At 31.3% G+C, this 24,163-nt stretch overlaps 1 protein-coding gene across 2 annotated transcripts in view; it reads right to left on the bottom strand.

Moving 5' to 3' along the window:
* Nucleotides 1-6,617: 6,617 nt before the first annotated feature.
* Nucleotides 6,618-24,163, bottom strand: part of LOC145321792 (putative receptor-type tyrosine-protein phosphatase mosPTP-1) — a 121,359-nt gene continuing 103,813 nt past the window's right edge. For both annotated transcript variants that reach the window (XM_080163411.1, XM_080163412.1), the window contains 10 exons: nt 23,562-23,647; nt 22,716-22,812; nt 21,266-21,339; nt 17,334-17,429; nt 16,884-16,948; nt 13,669-13,804; nt 12,909-13,028; nt 9,754-9,801; nt 9,238-9,342; nt 6,618-8,544 (listed from right to left, as the gene is read on the bottom strand). In XM_080163411.1, the coding sequence (XP_080019537.1) occupies nt 8,542-8,544; nt 9,238-9,342; nt 9,754-9,801; nt 12,909-13,028; nt 13,669-13,804; nt 16,884-16,948; nt 17,334-17,429; nt 21,266-21,339; nt 22,716-22,812; nt 23,562-23,647 (830 nt within the window). In that variant the 3' untranslated portion in view covers nt 6,618-8,541. The remainder of the gene's footprint in view (nt 8,545-9,237; nt 9,343-9,753; nt 9,802-12,908; nt 13,029-13,668; nt 13,805-16,883; nt 16,949-17,333; nt 17,430-21,265; nt 21,340-22,715; nt 22,813-23,561; nt 23,648-24,163) is intronic.

The raw sequence follows: 24,163 nt of genomic DNA, 5'->3' as shown, positions 1-24,163 counted from the left end.
GTTAAAAAATTGTACCATGCATTGTAACAATATATGTAAATAACAAGGACGACAACATCCATAAGTAGCGAAGCACAAAAATTATGTATAAGAATTTAAAGATTAGTTGTCAAAAACATGTATATTGGGGAAAAAATCATGAAACCTTTTCAACATTTGTTTTTAATTATTTAATACTTATTTATCAGTACTAAGACTAACAGACTGACGGTCAAAGTAAATTACATACTGAATGCTCAAAATAACGAGAATAGTTATTTCTCGTATCGTATTATAAACGGCTTTCCGCGGATATAGAATGTACAATTATAAGATTAAAACTAGTTTTTTTAGCCCCGTGGTGCCGAAGGCACCGGCTAAAAAAAATAGTTTTAATCTTATGATTGTACATTTCTATATTCGTAGAAAACTGGATATAATACGATGCTAGACATAGTTTTTTCGTATTCATAAGAACTGGTTCCTATCCACCGGATTCAAATGAATACGAGAAATAAAATTATGATATTTTTAACAAAAAAATTTTTGAAATCGGACCATAAACAAAGATATGAGGAAAAGTGTGAAAAATATAAAAATAGCAAAAAACCTGCAAAAAAGAAGCCTGACCGCCATTGATTTTTTTCTTGAAAAGACAGGAAATTAAATTCTGATATCTATAATTGAAAAAATTTTGGAAATCGGACCATAAACACCAAAGGTATGGATAAAAATGTGAAAAATACAAAAATAGCCTAAAACCTGCTTAAAGGCAGTCTGACCGTCATAGTTGTTTCTTGAAATGACAGGAAATTTTATTTTGATATCTAATACTGAAAAAATTTTGGAAATTGGACCATAAACACCAAAGATATGGAGAAAAATGTAAAAAATACAAAAATAGCCTAAAACCTGCTAAAAAGCGGTCCGAACGCCGTTGATGTTTTATAGTTAATTGGGCTCCTTAATAATGGGAATGTTGTCAAAAAATTTCAGCCTTTTATCTTTCATAGGAGCCGAGAAAATCACGTTTCCCCCAAACTAAGACAGACGGACAGACGGACATTTCAAATTATAGAGTAGCTTCGCTACTAAAAAGATAGATGAAAGACATAAGGTGGGAAATATTTTTTTTACAGAATTTACATTTTAGCGTCCAAACAATGTTGAATATTAAATGCGTTGTTACTGTACATTTGCCAATGTTCGTGTGTCTGACCGCCTTATTTAATGAGCTTACATTTTGTAATGTTGTAATCCTTGTATAAGATAAAAATGTATTATAAAAATTTTACTTGCAGCATTATGTTTCGTAATTTATTACTCCTATTGTCCATGTTATTTGTAATTTCCTTAAATTCATTTACATGTATAAATAGGATGACAACATCCATAGGTCGCAAAACGCAGGAATCTAATTAAAGTCATCGAATAAACATAAACAAACATATAAGGATTCCAACATCCGTAATTAGCGAAGCACAAAAAAATAATAGTAGACAATAGGGAATTATTAGTTTGTAGAGCAGATCTGGATCTTTAAATCATTTCAATGGAATGCGCCGAATTTCAGCCAATCACATTGCACACCATTGAAATGATTTAAAGATCCAGCTCAGATTTCAGTGTTCATATATCAAGAGAAATAACGAAGCACTTCACATGTACTTTTATATGTACAAAAAATTTATATTATATTAGCATGACTGATAGACCAAAGGACCAATTAAATCATATTATCAGGGATCGGAAGCCGCGCCTCAGCCGCGTGTAAGCCTCAGTGAAATCGTCATTTTATCTATTTTATGAAATTCAGCTGGATGTATAAAACTGTCTCTTTAGCAGACAATCCTTCTTTCTGAAATTTCTTTTTCTGCTCACAAGCAGGTTTAAAACTGAGGCTTATGCGCGGCTTAGGCGCGGCTTCCGAACCCTGCATATTATACATACTTATTGTTATAAGAAATCTTCACCAAAACTTTCAGCCGTCTATCTTGAATAGAAACTGAGAAAATTACATTTGATTGCACCAATACGGACTGACAGGCAGACAAAGTTTAAGACTGAAATAACTCAAATTGTCTAATCACATATCCCTTATAGATATACTAGCGTTTGCGCCCCTAGCATCAAGAGGCTCTATATTCTAAGGAAAATGGAAGGGCATAAAAATAGCCTAAAACTTATTTTAAAAAATAGCCTAAAACCATCTCAGGACCTATAAGAAGCCTCACAGTAAAGGAGAAGCTTATCGGTTTAGTGGTTAGCGAGATCCTTTGTTACAACAAAAAAGCTTACTACTTTATATAATACTAGCGGCTACGCCCCTAGAAGCCTCTAGGGGCACTGGTAAGAGGGGGAAAAGTTGACCTTATCCCATTTTAAATTTGAGTTTCAAAAGAGTCAAAAAAACATTTTTTTTTTGGGGGGGGGTTAGAACCCTCCCAAAAATAGTTTAAAACCTTCCCAGAACCTATAAGAAGCTTCACTGTAAAGGAGAACAATATCGGTTCAGCGGTTAGCGAGATCCTTTGGGACAGACAAAAAACGTTTACTACTTTATATAATAGGATAAGTACAGACCAACTGACAAATAGAGCTCTAGAGTAGCCTCGCTGATAAAAAAGTTTATTTAAATTGTAAAGAACAGATCTGTAAATAAATTATATTCTGACAAATACATACAATTTACATTTATCTCGTAAGATACAATATAAATACGAACCATTTATTCTTATATAAAAGCAACTGGATGTTTTTGTGTATGTGTGTGTAATTAAAGATCTCACCAACAACTGGACCATAATGTCTCCCCTTTACAAAAAGGCTTCTGACCTAGATAATTTAACTTAAATGTTAGGTTATTAAAATTCAGGGATTCAAAAGATTAAGACTGAAAGATTGATGTACTTTCCCACTTATGATACACAAAATTAACTTTTTTTTGTAAATCTCAGTTAAAAGTTGAGACGTTTGGAACTCAACTTAATGAACCAACAAATCAAAATGTAATTAAAGTCCCGAAAGTTGTAGAGACAATGAATAAATAAGAAAACGTTATTATAAAACTTTGGGGACTAGTGTAATAAACAGGCCAATTGAACAGATCTTACTAAACACACAGCAAACAAAATATTTTCAATATATATAAAAAGTTCCCACGGATTATTTTACTGCACTTTTATTGCTTCATTTTATTGGGATATAAAAAAAGTTTTTTTTCATTGATTTAATTTAGATCAATAAAGTGTATACTTCATTGCATCGCTATATTATTTTTAGTAGCGACGATATTCTACATATGATGCTTTATAACCGTCAACAAGTATAGCGAGCTATTTAGTCATTGAAATTCAGGAAAAAATGTGATTTAATCAGCTGTTTTTGGAGATAGACGAAAATTACTTTGTAAAAATTTCGTTGATCTACGAGTACCTACTCTACAGCTTTATTAGTTAGTGGGTCAGTCTGTAATGCTCTCGATATTATCAAACTTCATTAGAAAAACGTTTGTAATTTAAACTGACTGTTTAATAAAAACAAGTATGACAACATCATAAAATCGAAGCACAGAAACGGTAGGACAAATGAGAGTCGAAGCAAAATTGAAAGTAAATTAGTTGAAAAACTGCTTAATATAGGATAATGTTTATGAACATACTTACATTTTCAGGACTTGATTAGAGAGTTTCTTCGCTTATAATATTGTACTTTGTTGTCTCAGGAATCAATTTAACAAAAATCAGATCAATCGGATAATTAGATTACATAAAAATTTGTTGTAAAAAAATCAACATGTACGGACATTCTGGTAATGATTAAAGAGTTGCTACGCTTTTTAAATCGTACTAACTACTACAAGAATCACTATGCAAAGTTTGAAATCGATAGGACAATTCTAACATGCCTAAACTAATGAAAAAAGATATCCGTTTCGGACGGAAGTACGGACGGACGTACAGACCCTAATTATAGAAAAGCTTAAATTTTAAAAAACAGTTTAATAGCAAAAAAAATATATTGAATCTATGCGATAAATATTTGTAAAACAATATTAATGAAAGACTTACATACTGACACAAGTTACTCAATTGTACAGGAGCTTCACTTCTATAATGAATGGAAAGAAATATAAAATCCTTTTGTTTAAAGAATTGCTAAAAGCTTTTGTTCCAGACAAGTAAATGCAGAAAGGGATAATTATTACATTTTTTTTCTGAAATGACTGCTTAAAAAAAGTTATGCAAGAAAAGGGTGGATATTTAGTAAAATGATCAGAAACTTCATTTAGCAAAATGTTTTCAGCCTTTATAAAAAATGTAGAAAACCCTTGCTATTATAAACTTGATAAAATTTACTTATTTTTAGTTGACTCCTGAAGGTTTTTATTATGAATGTTGTTGTAATACTTGTCTTTGAAGCTTTGCTCAAATCAAACGTCATTGTCCTTGTTTAAGAGAATATATATTTCTAAGTAAAAATAGACTAGTGTGTGAAAAAATGTTGAAAAATTTGCTTGCAACGTTTTAGGCACATTGTTTCTTAAATTGAATACTTCGTTTTTACATATGGTTAAACTTTTTCTTTTTATATCCATTAAACAAATGTTCAATAATGCAAAAATTGAATTATGTCTAATGTGTAATTTACCGTATAAGATATATTTCAAACATTAATGCTTTGTGTTGAAAAAATAAGTCAGACCGACAAACGAACAGTAAAAATTTTTGAAGTCTGAACATAAAATCATTGTAAATTTGTCTAAAAATGACTTAGCTGTATGCAGGATACTTACATACTAAGATTTAATTTTATGGACATTTTGTGGTTTTAGAGAAGCTTTGCTACAAAACAAGATTATATTGCACCATGGAACGCCCTTGGTATGCGTATGATCTTAAATATGAATATGACAGCCATTCAAAAATATCATACAGAAAACTTTTTACCATGTTCAGGCGTAAATGGAAACAAAATGATACATTAAAGACATGAAAAATTACATTCAGTATTCAACCTGCGGTTCAGTAAATGCTAGCCTGAATGCTTGTTGACAGGGAAGTGTCAGGTTCGAGGCTGGTCCACACGGCGTCACAAAAGAGACGTTAAAAATGGTCTACAGCTGCTACTTTGTCTGGCGCTTGACATTAATAGTGAGAGTATGGGAATGCCCTGGACCGTAAACAGGCGCAACTTATGAACATGCACAGTTAATAGGACTTCCAGGCAAGGTCGTGCAATGAAAGGGTTGGTTGTTTGCAGGGTGTTGTGCCTTAGATTATTACATCCCATTACAAGTGGATGATACTTTTGGGTTCTCTAGATGATATCTTTAAATCAAAAAGATAACACCTCCCCAACAAGGTATTTAATTTTAGAAGGAAGTATGCTTATTTTAGAAATGATTAAACTTTCCATATCCTTATTTCCCTAACTCTTATGGCAAATCAAATTTGCAAAAAATCTGGAATTTTTTTTTTGCACACAAACTTTTATCTTCCTTGTCATATCTATCACATATAGAAAAATATGGGATTACAACGTCAGCTCTCAATCATTAATAACAGAAGGATCGTGCACAGAGTTTTGCTGGTGGTTGCACCGCAAAGTACACCGAAATCTTTTACATATAAGGTAATAAAATCGACTTTAGAGATTACATAAAAAGTGGCCATGACTAACATATTATTGACATATTGATGGTCTAATGACATTAAGACTACACACTTTTGTGATATTGTACATGTAGATGATTAATGGCATTCAGGACAGATCTAAAGGGATAAAACAATGGCCGATAAATTGATGTACATTCTCATTATGATATACAAAATTTCCCTTTCTGTAGATTATAATAAGTGGTTGAAATGTTTAAACACCTAAATTAATGAACCGACCAATCAAAATAAACTTAAGTCCCCAAAGTTGTTAAGCCAACCCACAATAATTATAACCCTTTTTTCAGGACCTACACTGTAAAGGGGAGATCCTTAAGTACAGACAGACATCCTGTTACTTTTATACAAGGATAACTACACATTTTTGGCAAGTATGCTTGGGTGCAATTGAAATGGAACCAAAATACCCATTAATTGTAATAGTATTCTGCATATACAGCTAGTAAATCTGGTTTCTAACACTTGCACCAAGTTTAAATGGACCTTTAATGCTAATTTTTATTGCCCTGCTATAAAGCAACTCTCATTTTCTTCGCGGGGAAAATCTTGTTAATTTGAATTTTTAACTTCTCTATTTCTAAAAGCAAATTGGTAAACATGTTCTTATTTTTTTTTGGGATTTTGTACTTTAAAAAAATCTTGAGTAGATTAATAACAAGTTTATATGATAACTAACTTTTTATGATCGTAGAGTCATTAGCAAAAAGGTATCTTGAAGCTTTAAAGGATCGATTAGATTAAGTCAGGGTTAGAAGAGCCCCGCTGGGTAAGAATCCTTAGGATAAAGCCCTCTGTAAAGGTAGATCCCTGCCGGGTTAGATATCCTACGCAAAAGCAGTATTCATGATCTTTAATAATATTTTTTGGGTTCAAATGAAGATATTAAGATGTAATACTAATACATGCAAACGGATATACAGGAAAATGTTTGTTATAAAGTATATAAAAAAACACCAACAATTTTGTAAAGAATTTATTTTCTTTGGTAGAAATTCAAATGTTAAGATATGATTATAATAACAATAAACATGGTATCACAATAATATTTAATTAAAAATGCAGACTAAAAAATACAGCTTCAGTTTAAATTAATTAATTTATTTCAGTTGACCGAAAAAAAAACATTAGAATCGGCTTGACATGGCCTAAAAACAAAACTTAAAATGCACAAAGAGCGCAGCCTCTGTAAAAAACTTGTTTTCACGCTCGTTTTCATTCACCACGCTTTCATTGTGCATTTTAAGTTCTGAACAGTTACTGTTAAATATATTGAATTAAATAATGTCATTAACGGATTTTTTCTATATTTCTTCAAATTTTTTTTTAGTATCATAATGAAAGTTTATGACATGAATGTAGCTGTATATTCAAAAATATAAATAAATAATTTTTTTAAAATAAAAAAACAATGACAAACATATAAAATGGCAAGCTTACAGTAAATATATATAATAATAATATAATTCTAAACAAGAGTATGCAAAAATTTACTTTTAGTCCATTTTACAAAAATTTGCATTCAATTTTCTATTTGTTAATGAAATTAAATTAATGTAATTTAAAATTTGTAAGGACTAGATATTTGACACTTTTATATTGTGTTTTTATTTAGAGGAACAAAAGTATTGCTTTATTTAACCCACTTACCATTGACAGAAATTAATATCATAATTCTTTATTGGCTTGGGAAGTTTGGCGTTATCCTCTTTTTATTTATTTATTTCTTATTTTTTAATTTCTGTCTATGGTAAGTGGGTTAAATGAAATAAATATCGTTCCTTTAAATAAAAACACACTGTATAACTAAATTTCATATTTTTTATGACTTATTCTTTTTAATAAAAAAAAACTTTTTTAATACCCTTTGGGCATTGGAGACTTCAAATTAAGGAACTTTTGAGTTTGATTATTCAAAATAAAATATTCTTTTGATTTAATGTTTATTAAATACTGATTTACATTCTTTATAAAACTACAAAGTATAACAAAAGAAAACAAATACAATAATGTTCTTATGTAGCGCAGCTCGAATTACAAAAAAATGTGGAAGAAAATGCACTCTAGGCTCAAGATCTATTAAAATGTTTTTACAGACAGACGGACGTATCAAAATTTCCTTATTATAGAGTAGCTGCGCTACTAAACACATTATTTGCAAATTTCTATTTTGTAGAATGAAAGTTTGGTAAAAATATATTCATCAGAAAATGCTATTTTTTTGCATTCTAATAATGGCTTTACTATTAGATTGGAGATCATCTTTCAGGACAGTTTCAATAAATTCGGATATATTTCATCAAACAAATGTAAAACTTAAAAAAATAAAACATAAATTGAGGAACTTTCATGAAGATTTTGTGAAAAAAAGAATAAAATATTGAGGTATATTAGGGCATTTACAAAATTTTAATTCGAACTTATCAAAAATGTCCCAAACGGTTATTCTAAAATTGATGCACCCCCTCCCCTTAACATGGCGTGCCACTCATTTGCCGGAATATCCCTGGTAACATTGAAAATCATTTTTACTGTCCGATAGTCGGTGTTCAATCGCGTCCACAAAAATACTTCTTGAAAACAAAAATAAAGTTTTACAATATCCTTTGGTACTGCGATTTTATTACCACAGCAACAAAAGTCCTGTTTTATTCCTTCACTCTCGTTTTGGAATTGGATTTGTAGTTTTTTTTTGCTATTTTGGGGATTAAACACTTTCACGGATGTGATTGAACACCTCCAAAAATCATTACTCATAAATGCACTTTTTTGATATAGCAATGGCGTTTGATTGGCGTTTAACTAAATTGTTCAAATAGCAAAAATATCATTTCTTAATTTTTCAAAGCTCTTCTTGTCATATTTGGATAGTTTTCTTCTGCAGTTTTCACTGAAATTGAAATAAATATAAATTTTTTTATTCAATTCAACATATAAAAGCACTAATGGATATCTGTGTATTAGAAAAGTTAATTTACCATTCTAATAAATAGTTCTTAGTTTCTAAAAAATGAGATCAGTTTCTACACCTTATTGAAATTACAAAGCCTAAATAATAATAATAAAAATGGCAATCCTAAAACATAGAGGTCCATTCATTTATCTAATTTTTAGATTATGAATAAACTTCAAAAGCAAAAGTAATCTAAATATGTATAAACCATTAGTAAGAATTAAAAGATTTATCTTTAATACTTTAAAACTATGATATTACATAAAGATTTTTATTAAAATAAAAAATAGTTTTTTAATTTATCAGTATGCCCATTTAAATTAGATACTTAAAGATATTGAGACATCGAAATTCATAATCCTTCTGTGAGCTTGAAACTTGGAAAGAAACCTCTAGGAGCATTTGAAGTAAAGGGTGGGAGGTAAAGTCGAACCACCCCTTTTCTTTTAAATTTTAAAATGATTTTTTTTCTTAAGAGTGATTTCTTTTGGGTGGAGGCATTCTCCCCTTTAATAGCCATAAATCTTCCTTGGCTGAAAAACAATAATGGTACGGCGGATGGCGAGATCTTAAAGTACTGACACACAGAGAAACATCTAATTACTTCTTTAAGGATTAATAAATTTAAACCTGAATAGTATCTGTGATAACGAGTTCCTCCTGGTGTCTCAGCAGTGAGGCAGATTCCTGCCCATCTGGAGGTATTCGGAGAGAGTCAGACATAGGGTCCCACACCTACAATATATAAAGTTAACTACTCGTTTTATAGTAAACTAGAAAATGCGCCCCTAGCATCTAGAGGCTCTATATTAGAAGGAATATGGAAGGCGGAAAAATATCCTAAACTATATTCAGCCTTAAAAAAATAAATAGCCTAAAACCATCCCGTAACCTATAAAAAGCTTCACTGTAAAAGAAAACCATATTGGTTCGGACAAAAAAGCTTATTACTTTTTTTAATAGAATTACTGAAAAAATACCACAAAACGACTGGATTACATCTACTAACTGTTTCACTAATTGTGATAAAATAAAATATCAATAGCAATTAAAATAGTAAGAAATTTAAATTGTTGGAATTGACTCAAATGCCATAAAATAGCGCGAAAAGATTAAAATGCTGCGCATAATTTTGAAAACTGTTACCTTGTCAACAGTCTGATCCACGCAGTCAGTGTACACTTTGCTAACTCTGTCAAAATATGAACATTCAACGTACAAATTTTAATGATTTATTTAAATGGATGATTGACTTACAAGACAAAGTATAATTTTGAGTAGCTATGCTAACAATATATAATATAACTAGCGTATACGTCCCTAGAAGACTCTAGGAGCACTTAAAGTGGAAGAGGAGAAAGTTGATCCCTCTTTTAATTGTAATTTGAGGTTTAAAAAGAAAAAGAAAAATTATTTTTATTTATATTGAAAGGCTGTAGATTTCCTCCCACAAAATTTATGAAAACCTTCCCTAGACTATAAGAAGCTTCACTTTAAAGAAGAACTATATCGGTTCAGCGGTTAGCGAGATCCTTCACTACAGACAAAAAAGCTTACCATTGCCTTAGATGGGGTAAATTAGGTAAAATAATCCGTCAAACTTAAAAAGAAATTTCTACGGCACAAGACCATTGTTTATGATTAGTCACTTATGATTCAATCCCGTAATACGAGTGATGAAATGTTTAATCTTTGCAAAATCCGCAATGAAAGAAAAAATAGCACTTCATAAAAAATGTGTACAATTTAAAATAATAATATTGTCGGATTGTTCCTACCACCTGTTATTATTAGTATAACTAAGGGATGGTTCTCCTATATTCTATACTATTATATCTTACTTTATTTTGCATGAGTAAGGAAAAAGTTGTTAATTTTATACTACAAATATACATATTTATATACAAACTTGCATTAATTATGAAACTATATCTATCTACAACTTTTAATCCTACATTTCAAACATATGTATAGTATCAAAGTTGGCGAGTTATAGGTGGCAAAAAACCCTGGAATAGTTTAAACTGGTATCTTTTTTTAAATAGCACTGCAATAAATTAAATTAGAGTAAACTTGTTCATGTAAACTGTATCTCAGATGTTGTAAATAAAAATTGTTTAAGAAACAATGATATCATCAATGTATAATAGTTCTTCTTTATAACTTTATAAGTTATAAAAATGGTTGTACTAAAAATCTATATATAGAAGTAACATGATGTTTGTCTTTCATTGTGTATGTCCGTCCATGGAAAGTTTATAACTATTTTGGAAAGGGCATTTCCAACCGCCCAAGAGAAATCGCCCCCAATTTTTTTGCTATCCTGAAAATACAAATCCTGAAGAGACCCTAGAGTCCACTAGGGGCGTATCCACTGGTAGATACATATTTATTCACTGTTTTTAGTTTATACTACCAACTTTAGCATACTAATATGGTTGTATATCTGAACTTTAGATAAAGTCATAAACTTTGGGAATTTAGATAGATATTATACATAACATGTTTAACTTAGAGTTGGTTAATACAGATATTCTATAACAAGGATCATTTTATCACAAAAATAAACTATAATACATTAATTAGAATGACCTTGTGACATACTTATTAAATACTATGTTTAAGTTAATCTTAATGAGTTAATACCCAAATTGAAGAGTATCTGCGCTACTATTATCCTATAATTTATTCAAGTAACTTCTTACACACTGTAAAAAATATTTTTTCATTTAGTATCAATTGATACACTGGGGTTGTATTAGACCCAAACCCGTAAGTGTGCTGTATTTACAAAATGAATATATAACATCATGAAGTACTATATAACGTAATAACTATTACTATACAGAGATATTACGTTTTTAGTATCAATTCTTACCCTACAGAGTAACAAACATTACGAACCAGAGTATTAAAAACTTCCTTCTAACGTATTGAATTTTATTCCATAGAGAGTATTAGATAATACTATAAGATGCACATTCTTTATTTAGTAATACATATTACTCCATAATACACTAAGTAATACTCAATACAGTATTGGAATCTTCCTTATATCATAATGAGGTTTTTTTGCTAGAACGTATGGGATGATGCTATACAGAAATGAAATGAACATATAGTATTATCTAATGCTAATTTTTTTTTTTAACAGTGTACAACAGAATTATTACAGTATTACATTAGACATACGTGAAGCTATTTTAATGATATTTCATAAAATTTGAGTTTGAAAAATATCTTAAATTTTTACTTTTCGTTTATTTTCAATATTATAAGAGTGATGTACCCATGTGATTATGGGTGGGAAAAGTGGCAGAAAAGTAGCCTAAATCCATTTTAAAACCTATGTAAAGCTTCATTTAATAGGATACATATGAATCTACGAACTAAAAGGGGCTCTTTTATACTTGCTCGTTGTATGACCTAACTTAAATAAATCTAGCATGATCAAATCCTTATCTAAATGTAATATAAAGTTTAATTTATCTTAACCGTCATGAATCTTTAATATCGGAATAAGTCCAAGAAAAAAGAGATATGTAAATAGTAAAAATTATAAAATCATGTAATAAACAAGGACTATTAGGTTTATAATAAGCGTAGCAATGTCAATCTGTTTTGACTTTTTCAACAATTTCATAGATTTTAAATTAAGTTTTTTAAAAGCCTCCCATAAACAAGAAAATTGAAGTTAATCTATAAAAGGAAAATCCCTTTTTTTAATATCAAATAAGCTTTTATAACTAGACGTTTAATCTTTTTTTTCTGTTTTTGTAATATTTTGCTTTAACGACTCAAAAACCATTAGTTAAAACTAATTATTTTGCATAATCTTAAATCCCTACTTTTAAAGGATAACAAAGGTTTAAGCAATGTAGGTAGTTGGGTAATTAGGATTCAATTAGATATACTTAATTAAAGTATATGTATATAATTATACATATAATTTACATAATATATCATCTGGAATGTCTTATTTTGAATATAGAGTATTTTCAATAAAACAAAACTGGTTATAAATTTATGATTTTCATTTTAATATTCATTGAAAAAATGTCGTTCATACTATGCTATACATGATTTTCAATATGGATGAAAACCGATTCTGATCCAGCATTCATTTGGATCTCTTATAAATTGTTTTAATTAATGTAGCTTAGACTTAAGAAAAGCGTTTGATCAACAACTTTTTTTTTGTTTTCTAAGAAGCATTATTTTTTGACAATGGTTTTGTTGAAATTTAAAACTAAAAGTAGCAATGCTTTTATAAAATAATCATGTAATCAATGTTCATTCCTAACACAGCCGTTGAGTTGATATTGGTTTCTCCAATCATCAATATCCACAGGACTAGGGATGGTGGTTCCGTTGTTAGTGATGTAGGCCTCCAGTGCGCAGTACATGAATAGGTAGTCCTCCTAGATATTAGAATTATTAGTAGTAGTTCTGCTGTTGGTGATGTAGGCCTCCAGTGCGCAGTACATAAATAGGTAGTCCTCCTAGATATTAAAATTATAAGTGGTAGTTCCGTTGTTGGTGATGTAGGCCTCCAGTGCGCAGTACATGAATAGGTAGTCCTCCTAGATATTAACATTATTAGGTTTCGTGTTACAAGACTTTTTTCATCTCGATCAAGACAGCGACTGTAATTGTATATTTTGGTCCATTCTTTTATAATTACAGACAACCAAATCTAAATGGAAACCCAGAATATGAATGTTTAACGAAGGCAATCGCCTTCCTTTTAAAATTAAAGTAATATCTAACATAGTACGGATAAATTTTTTTAAATTTTTACAATTGAGGTACAATTACAATTACCGTTATGCTAACGAGAAGCTATTTATAGTGCCTGTAAAAAAATGATGTCATACTGGCCTACCATTGGTCAATTCAAATGTCCATGTTATGGCTTATGACTGGTAGTTTGTATTGTATGACGCCATTTTTATAGCCACCATAAAGAGCTTTTTAAAATGACATAGTAGCATTAGGTACATTTTTTACTTTCGGAGAAGAACAATAGATTTAGTGTCACTAATGATTATTTGTGCGTACCTGTGACCTCCAGATGCCAGGCCGGCTGTAATGGAACAATTTGGCCAGCTGATACACGTCCACACATCCCTCAAACTCTATTTGCTGCCACAATGACATCAGGGCACAGAAAGTTCCCGCCTGACGACCTCCGTTTCTAAAGAAAAGGAAGCATTACAGACCAACAGTTAAGAGTACGTGGAAATAAATCAACATAGATTTGACAGATAATTTGTTGCTTATTAGGTGCATATTAGGTGTTATCAGTGACCAACAGGCATTTTGTGTGAATTGTATCAAAATCACAATCAGTAAAGCTACTTAAACACCTATTTCATATTGTTTATCCTATTAAATAAAGAAAGGTTGTGCTGTCTGTGGCTTGCAGATTTCTCAATCGATTGAGTTCTATATTTTAGAGAGGCTATCTTCAGTTTATTCTATTTTTAGATAGTCTTAGGATGGTCATGGTCATTTTTGTTAATACCTAACCCTTCGAAAACAAAGTCCCTAGATAATAGGAGCGTAACCGTTTATATTTATCTATAAATTTAATTTGTTTTGTTATATTTCACCCCAAAAAAACTTAAGAATAAGTCTTAAGAATTACTTTTTGTGTTTAAATAAAATGATGTTAGAAGAAAATGAAACATATACTAAAGTAGTTCCTTTTTATTAAGATGAAAGATACACGGAAAATTTATAATTAATTAAGTAAATCTCATAATGTTATACTCCCCCTTTTATTAATGTATAAAGTATTCTACAGGGTGTCTAATTAATCTGTTATTTCATTATTCCCTTAACAACATAATACAATTAAAATGATTTTATAGCCCCATATAAATATATAGTGTTCATATAAGGAAAGAACACCTCTATATTTAGAATGTCCGTCTGTATGACTGACTGAAACATCGTTAGTGTGGAAAACGTGGTCTTCTCAGACCCTCTTTAAGACAGCTAAATCTTTTTTTCTTCTCTTTTTTTATTTATTTTCTCTTATTTATGACCACTGAACATCTGCTTTGTAAATTACTGTCCGTTTGTCCATCCATGACATTGTTTGTGCTTATCTACTTAAAAATGTTCTCATCCTTTTTAATTATCTCATCAATAATTTTTTAAAGACACCCTGTATATATGTATTTTATATATACACATATATATGTTTGTTATTACATTGTATATTACTAATAATTTAGGACACCCTGTATATACTTATGTTTGTGTCATGTTACATTGTAAATTGTATCTTACTCATTAGTTGGAACACCCTGTATATATATGTCATGTTACATTGTATCTTGCTAATGAAATTAAAATTAATTAGATTAATGGACTCTAACTCTCTATTGCGAGCTTTAATTGTTCAGGAAAGAAACAGGATTCGGCAACCGCAAAAAAAAACGCTAATAAATCTCACAGATTAAGGCAACAAGAATATTGATTTACTGCGGTGTAATGCCCAGGGATAACTGGATAATCCTTTGATTGCACGACCTTTTTTCATGTAAATTCTTTCTCTAAATGCTAATGAATTTCGCCTTTTAATTAGCCAAGGCATTTGATTTAAGACTTCAACCGATCACCTTCCCCCGGGTGGGTTTCTCATTCAGCTACCTTTACAGATTAAACGACATCCCTATACTCGTTTGTGTTATTTATGCAGCTGACGTACCTTCTAGTAATTTAAGTAAAAGACACAGGATAAAAACAACCATTAAATTTCCGAGTAATCTTTGAAAATAGTTAATTACTTAAGAGTGTAAAGAATCAGTAATAATATAAAAGGTTCTTGGTGTTAGATATTTTGAAGTGGTAGTGGGGGTTTAAAAGTCTATTTATAACACAGTCAAAACCAAAGAGAGAGGGGACAATGGGTTGTTTATTACACTACTCTCCAAAGTTTAATAATGGTTGGTTCATTAATTTGAGTGTAAAAACTTTTCCTCTACTAACTGTAATCTACAGAAGAGGTAATTTTGTGTATCATCACTTAAGATGTAAATCAATTAAATGGCAATTATCTTATCCCTGGAGATCCCTGGTTAAAAAGATATATTAAATTATGATAAATCTATAGTTGTATTGTTTTAAATATATCTTATTCTTGTTTATTAATTTTTTGAATTATTGATAAGTAATATTGCAAACTTTGCAAAATAGAACAAGGATGATAATATCGAATGTGCATGTAGTGACACATTATAAAAAACTAGCGGCTTCGCCCCTAGTCTTAAGGCCAAATTCGTAAAAGGACCAAGGAAATCTTCAGCAAAAAAAAGGACCAAGGAAATCTTCAGAAAAAAAGGACCAAGGAAAAAATGGGGGGGGGAGGTTTTTTTTTTTGGGGTAAATAGCCTAAAACCACCACAGGACCAGTAGGTATATTCCCTGAAGAGTAGAATCCGATCGGTTCATTGGTTACCGAGATCTTAAGCTTCAGACAGACGGACGGACAGACAGACAGACAGACATCAAGCTACCTTGTATTATAGATAACTAGGTAACATGTTATTGACATACAGTTACTTTTTCTAATTTGTTTAAATTGTCTGTTCACCTAGAAACTAGAGGCTTTATTTAAAGTGCAGGGAGAGAGGCTATTTCAAAATCATTCCAAGACTTAAACTAAAAATAAAAAGGCCTAGAACCATCTTAGGACCTCCATTAAGCTTACCTAAATGAGGAAACTCAAACGCCTCACTGGTTCAGACAAAACAAAATTGAACAAAAATTTAAACAACATACAAGTATTCTTTTTGCAGCTTCGCTACTGCAAACAATTATGAAATACAATATTTAATGCAAAAGATTTTAAAATTAATGACATAGTGTATGGCTTCTCTTGATAAACCTTGCCAGAATTTTACATTCTAATATTTAACAATTACAAAATGAAATTTGCAACTCTAAATATTTAGTTTTTTCATGTTATATATGTTAAGTTTCTTGGGGCATTTCTGAACATCTTTTATATAACTTAAAAATTGCGTTAATTATTAGGTGTACACAAATTATACCTGGATTTTGGACAGCTCTTATTACTACCTGGAAAACTGCATGCAAAAGTATTCTTATCTTACCGTTTTAAAAAGTAAGAAAATTTTACTCTGTTTAAAAAAACGTCTCCAATACAATTATATAACAATGAACTGTCTAGAACGCCTCTAAGCCCAAAATTAATGGAAGAACCTAAATAAATACTTCAGGAATAAAAAAAGATATTATACCTGTCAATGGCAAGGATTGGCTTGGAACTGCGTCTACTAGTTGGGTCGATGGTCTCCTCTTCAACCTATGAATATAATTTGTTGTTTAAATATCTACATATAAACAAAATGAAAGAAGGCAACTTTTTTTGCACTATAGACAATGAAAATGGATTACTTAAAAATAGCTTCATAAAATATTTTTGATCTTATATTGCAGTTATTTCTTTTTATACTAATCTGCTTTTAAAATTTCAATTCATATTGAAGATTTACAAAGTGTCTCAAAAGATCAGCCGTGTGACGTTAGAAAAATGAGGGATGAGAGGAGGAAACCCCTAAAAAAGTGATGGATTTTTATGACGTCACACGGCTGAGCTTTTGAGACACTTTGTAAAGCTATTTCATATCTATATAAATGTCATTTCTGTTCAAACTTTATTTCTACTATGGCTTATAATATCTATTCACCTGTTTAACCAGATCAAAAACTGTGGAGAGAGGGGAGCACTGTGCCGGCCAGTTTGTTGTCTCAATAACCGTCACCTCCTTGCTTACACCACCAGTCTAGAGTATAAGATATGGATATAGAGAAGTTGCTATACTAGTTGCAAGCTTTAATAGTTTGTTGTCTCTATAGCCGTCACCTCCTTGCTTACACCTCCAGTCTAGAGTATATGATATGGATGGTTCCATTGGAATTCAGTCCACACGGGATTCAACCCACGGAATTCAGCCCAGCGGGATTCAACCCAACGGTATTCAGCCCACACAAGATTCAACCCACGGGATTCAGCCCACACGGAATTCAGCCCACAAGGGACTCAACCCATGGAATTCAGTCCATACGGGACTCAACCCACAGAATTTAGTCCATATGGGACTCAACCCACGGAATTCAGTCCATACGGGACTCAACCCATGGAATTCAGTCCACACGGGATTCAACCCATTATATATCTAAAATTACCAGTTTTCAAAAATATATTTTTTTTTTAAATTTGAGAACTAAATTTTTAGAAAATTTTAAAAAAAAGTTTTGAAAAAATTTATGTAAATTTTTTTATTGTAGGAATTATTTTATAAAATATGCTTTATAAAAAAATTTGAGAAAAAAAGAATTATTTTCTAAAAATTTGTTTCTCAAATTTGAAAACAAAATATATTTGTTTCAGTCCAATTCAACCCAATATATATATAAAATTCTCAGTTTTAAAAACCAATATTTTTTTTTAAATTTGAGAAACAAATTTTTAGAAAATAATTCTTTTTTCTCAATTTTTTTTATAAAGCATATTTTATAAAATAATTTCTAAAATAAAAAAATTTACATAAACTTTTTAAAAAATTTTTTTCTAATATTTAAAAAAAAATTTTTTTTTTCAAACTGGTAATTGTACATATATATAATGGGTTGAATCCCGTGTGGACTGAATTCTGTGGGTTGAGTCCCGTATGGACTGAATTCCGTGGGTTGAGTCCCGTATGGACTGAATTCCATGGGTTGAGTACCGTATGGACTGAATTCCGTGGGTTGAATCCCGTATGGACTGAATACCGTGGGTTGAATCCCGTGTGGATTGAATACCGTGGGTTGAATCCCGTTTGGGCTGAATACCGTTGGGTTGAATCCCGCTGGGCTGAATTCCGTGGGTTGAATCCCGTGTGGGCTGAATTCCAATGGAACCGATATGGATATAGAGAAGTTGCTCTACTAGTTGCAAGCTTTACAAGTTTGTATATAAATAACCGTCTGCTTGAAACTCAACCAGTCTAAAGTACAGGATATGCATACATAGAGTAGTTGCGCTGCTAGTGGCAAGCTTTGTAAAGGTTTGTTTATCTCAATAATCTTGACGTAAAACAATACCAATTCTAAATGTTTGTGTTAATAAATAAGTTTTATATTGGTTTAATAAAATCATCAAATTTATAGAGGAACGTATGATTTACATCTTTAAGTATTTAGAAGCAAAGCTACTCTAGTTTCTATATCTTTCTGTCTGTCCTTCTGACTGCTGGTAATTTAACTTTCTCATCTCTAACACAACAATTTACTTCTTTTAACTTTCCAAATTTTTGTTTCCTTCTTTGGCGTGTTATGGGCATATTGAACCATATGCATAGTAATTACATATTTTTGTTTATTTATTAGGCAAGTATTATTAGAGCTGTAGACTAAATAAATAAAGGATTAATACTAGACATATGTGATATATATGCAATAGAGTATCTTAGACCGACAATAACTTTTCTTGAAAATTGAGAATGTCAAAATCTATCCAATGAAATATGTAAAATACAGATACACAGTAAAAAAGCTTGCTACTTTCATATTTAGGTTATCTCTGATTTGAACGTAGTATAATCTCAGATATATTTACCTATTTCCCTCTACCTAAAATAGGTTTAAGTCTGTATCAATTTTGGGTTTTACTATTCTTTAGATATATCTGTTAATGGTTCTAGACATTTTCTTCTCTAATGTAAAAGTAATGAAAGAAGCGGAGATTGAAAAATAAAGAAAAAAACATTTGCAAGCAGATAGGAAGGGGACATTGGACTTTTTGTTACACTAGTACCCAAAGTTTTATTTTAACGTTTTCTTATTCGTTGGCATAACAACTTTGGAGACTTTTATTGAATTTCTATTGGTTGGTTACTTAAGTTGAGTGTCCTAATGGATTACTTACTTATAATCTTTAATCTTTTATCTTTTTATTTTACTTCTTTGGCATGCCGCGACTCCACCCCTATCGCCCTCGGGGTTCCCTCGATCCCCCCGGGATAATCCCCCCCACACCAAGGATCTCGTATCTCTCTTTGGTGCTTGGGTCAGCCTCATTGGGGCTTTCTCAGGATAAGGACAGACATACGAGTGAACTAAGAAATACAGCCGTCGGCCCCTACGGGGTCACAATCACTGAGCGTGATTGAGGGCAGACAAATTCTTGTCCTCCCTTACGACGTCCACTGTAGGAATTCTGGGGAACAAATATTGCATACATTAAAACTGACCTCTCAAATATACTCATTTTTTCATTATTATTATCTTGTTATTTTGTAACGTATTATAGTATATCATATTGTAACCTTAATAAGGGAGTGACACTCATAAATTTGAGTGTCACTCTCTTAATAGTCGTTGGACTATATTTATTAAACATGCAATATTGTACCAAATCAGAATTTCGAAATACATTATTATTATTATTATTATTATACTTGTAATCTACAGAAGGGATAATTTGATGTATAATCATTTATCGGCCGGTCTCTCATCCCTTTAGATCCCTGATTTAGAAGCATACTTTTTCATGAAATTTTAAAGCTAATAACATGGTGGAAAGGTTACTTTACATTCCATTGTCCTATTCTTATATTCCTGGTGGAAGGTCAGACTCATTAACCTAGCTTTAAGGCAACATTATACCCTGTTAGACCTATATCTATGTTGCTGACTTATCATTTGGTTTATATACAGCATGAAATCTTTAAATAAAAGTAACAGGATGTCTATCTGTCTGTACCAAAGGAAATCGCTAACCGTTGGGCCGATATTGTACCTATACAATGTATCTTCTATTAGATCCTGGCAAGGTGTTTAGCTATTTTGAGAGAGAAATCGCATCTGGAAGAAATTACCTCTTCCCCAATTTTTTTCTTTTTCTTTTTAAAACTAGAATTAGAATAGGTGCGGGACTTCTACTCCCCCCCCCCCCCCACCCCCCCGCTCCACTAACCACCGTGCAAGCCATTCTAATAATGACTCTAGCTTGATGTTGATATACTAATAACAACTACATAAGTTTAATGAGGTGCCAAAAATACAGCAAGTCTATACATATAAACAAACACTTAATCTTTCCATATAACATATTACCCAAATATGTAAGTATGTGTTTGTCATATATGAATACTATTAGTTATAAATATAATTAATATTTTTATTCATCTGATAAGTAAAGAAGAGGGAAGGCTTCCCTAAAAAAACACAGGATTAAACATACAAAGATTTCAATTTGGGTATATGTTAATTTTCGTTTAAAAGCGTGTGTGACGTCATAAAAATGCACATAAAAAGGAGGGATGAGATAAGATGTGGGAAATGAAACCCTTAAAAAAGAGATGTACAATAGACGTATTTTTATGACGTCACACATGACACTTTCTGCATATCCTTAAAGCTATTAACATACAAGGCTATGCAAATGGAAAGTACAGTTGTGGGTACCCTTTTAATGCAGAACAAATTTTAATAAGTGTGCTATGAAATTTTTATGTGTATTATTATTATGAAAAAGAAAGAAGGATAAAAAGTGTGCATTTTTAATGACACACTGCGTACCTAAAAAGTAAAGTAATAGAAAATGTTCGCTCCTTAACGAATATATCTTACTTACCTCCAGTCTTAATCTGATATTTCTTGGATAATATTCGTCCATCGCTAATAAACTAACAGTAAACTGGCTGTAACCTAAACAGAAACATTTAAATTTTAGCATTACAAAATGTTGGCAGGTTGTCTTCACTAATAATTTTCACTAACAATTTTAATGCAAATGGGAGAAGATATTTTTTTTCTCGAATTTAGCCCCTTTTCTTTAAATTAGCAGATTCCATTACAAAACATTAAGCTTCCATAAGCAATAAACTAAATCGATCAAGTAATTTGGAAGATCTTAATGGCCAGACAGACAAACTTACAAACATCCTTACCCCTTTAGTTTTAGATACTAAGTTTTTAAAATATGTTAAATCTCAAATATATAGAAAAGATATTCCTTATTTTGAATATTATGTAAATGTAAAGACTTGTTCATTGTTCACACAAAATATTAATGCTTACCATATAAAATAGATGGAAAAATAATAGAATTCCAAAATTAAATTTTTTAATTAAAAAAAAATTATTGAGGTTTATAAGCCGAATATTTTTAATGAAAAGCATAATTATTGATTGCATGAGAAATTTCTAAAGTCTTAACGGTCAACGATAATTAGTTACGCCTGTTTAGGCCAAAGCATTCTTATTGCTCTATTATTATGGTCACTCATCTGACATAGCATCAGTAGGAAACATTTTTAATATCTTAGTCATTACGTGTAGTGGGCCGAGATTCAAACTTATCACCTTCACGTGTCCTACACTTTTAGCAACAGTCGCGGGTTAACAAAACATTGTTAGCTATAGAGTAGCTTTGTTAATATTCTCGTTTCCCGTAATATTTTATTCTTTACTGCTCTATACATACAATTTATGTCTGACTTAAACACAACATTTAATGGGGATATAAAGACAAAACTTAATCTGCAAAATTTATAATATTTGCAGTTTTATGAACGATATAATATAGCATAATATGGTAACATATAGTTTTTATTATCCAAATATACAAAGTTAAAAATCTTTGGATTTGCTATTTAAACTAAACGTATATATCTAACACGGAATTTCATATTGCTGTTGAGAGTTTTTTGAGAACTTTAAAATGTTTAAAATCTGTTAATAACAAGAGATGACCAATTTTTAACGGATGTAGAAAATAAGACATACATATGAAAATATCTTTATCATAGAGTAGCTGCGCAACTAAGATTCACAATTTTCCTCAAAGTGCTTTGTCTTCAGCACAGAACCCCCCCCCTGCTTTGAAATAGATTGAAAATAAGGGGGGTTACTACTTTAAGTTAAGTTAGGCTAAGGTACTACAGGGTTAGGGCACGGCAGACATAGACCACGCCGGGTTGAAACGTAGGGGAAAAATATCATCCTATTATCTTATTTAAAAAAAATAAGGGGAGGAGAGGTTCAAAGGCACTTTAAAGGAAAGTACCCTGATATTGACTTACCCGCATCCCACATCATCTCACTGCCATATGAGGTCGGCCAGAATGGTCGGTAGTCGTCATTGTCTAGAGAGGTAAGAACTACCATCACCTCCACATCCTAAAATTATATTCAATTATATAAAGAAGAAGAGTTTTTTGTCTGAATCTTATGAGTTTGATAACTACTGAAAAATTGAGTTCTTTATTTAAGGGAAACTTCACATAGTTTTTTTTTGTATGGTTTTAGGTTATTTCTTTTTTAGATTTTAATATTAGGATAGGTCGATGGGGATAAAATAAATTTGAATTTCCTTTGAATTAAAAATTTTCAAGATATGTCTTTTAACTCTTAGAACAATTTATATACAATTGATCTATTTTCGTTTCTGTTGTTGTCTGTTTAATAGTTTAGATAAACAAAGCGATAAATGACGCCAGACAAAGCAGTTGAATATGATTTAAATTGTTTTCCTGTTCAGTGACCAGCTGCCATAGGGCTGACACAGTATTATCCAGCGGATGCTGACTAATTATTACCTGTTCCGTGACCAGCTGCTATAGGGCCGACACAGTATTGCCCAGCGGATGCTGACTAATTATTATCTGTTCAGTGACCAGCTGCCAAAGGGCTGACACACTATTGTACAGCGGATGCTGACTTATTATTACCTGTTCCGTGACGAGCTGCCATAAAGCTGATACAGTATTGTCCAGAGGATGCTGACTAATTATTACCTGTTCCGTGACGAGCTGCCATAGGGCTGACACAGTATTGTCCAGCGGATGCTGACTAATTATTACCTGTTCAGTGACCAGCTGCCATAGGGCGGACACAGTATTGCCCAGCGGATGCTGACTAATTATTACCTGTTCAGTGACGAGCTGCCATAGGGCTGACACAGTATTGTCCAGCGGATGCTGACTAATTATGAAGCCTTTCCGGTTATAGAATCCTAGAATAAAGCATTATTATAAAAAAAGTTAACAATATATGAGCTGACATTTTTTATTCTAGAAACCTATATATTTCATTAAATAAAAGTGGTCATTACTGAAGTATAATTGACACAAACTATTCTAATAATGGATATAGAATACATGACAGAAGTATTTTTGACGTCAATTTAGGTTAATATTAATGTAGTCCTCAGATATTGGTCAATTCGCTTCTCCATGATCAGGAGAGGGGATGGGGTAAAGTCAAAATGGAAAGAGATGGGGGGGGGGGTCTCGTTTTACTTGCCAGCTGGGAGAAACATTTTTTTTCAGGGTATGTGAGAATATCTCACAGTATCCACGTATAATATATCTATTATTACGAATGGCATAATGACTATGTTGATATAGAAACTACATAATTTCTTTCATGTTAATACCATTTTTGTTATAAAAGCCAACCGTCAAGAATAATGCATAATAGTACAAACAGACACTAATTGTTAAAAAGTTTCTCAGTAGAAAAAAAGAAA

This window comes from Acartia tonsa, chromosome 6, assembly GCF_053477335.1.
Source record: "Acartia tonsa isolate MP-2025a chromosome 6, ASM5347733v1, whole genome shotgun sequence".
NCBI classification, from domain to species: domain Eukaryota; kingdom Metazoa; phylum Arthropoda; class Copepoda; order Calanoida; family Acartiidae; genus Acartia; species Acartia tonsa.
This window is presented reverse-complemented; position numbering and strand designations above follow the sequence as displayed.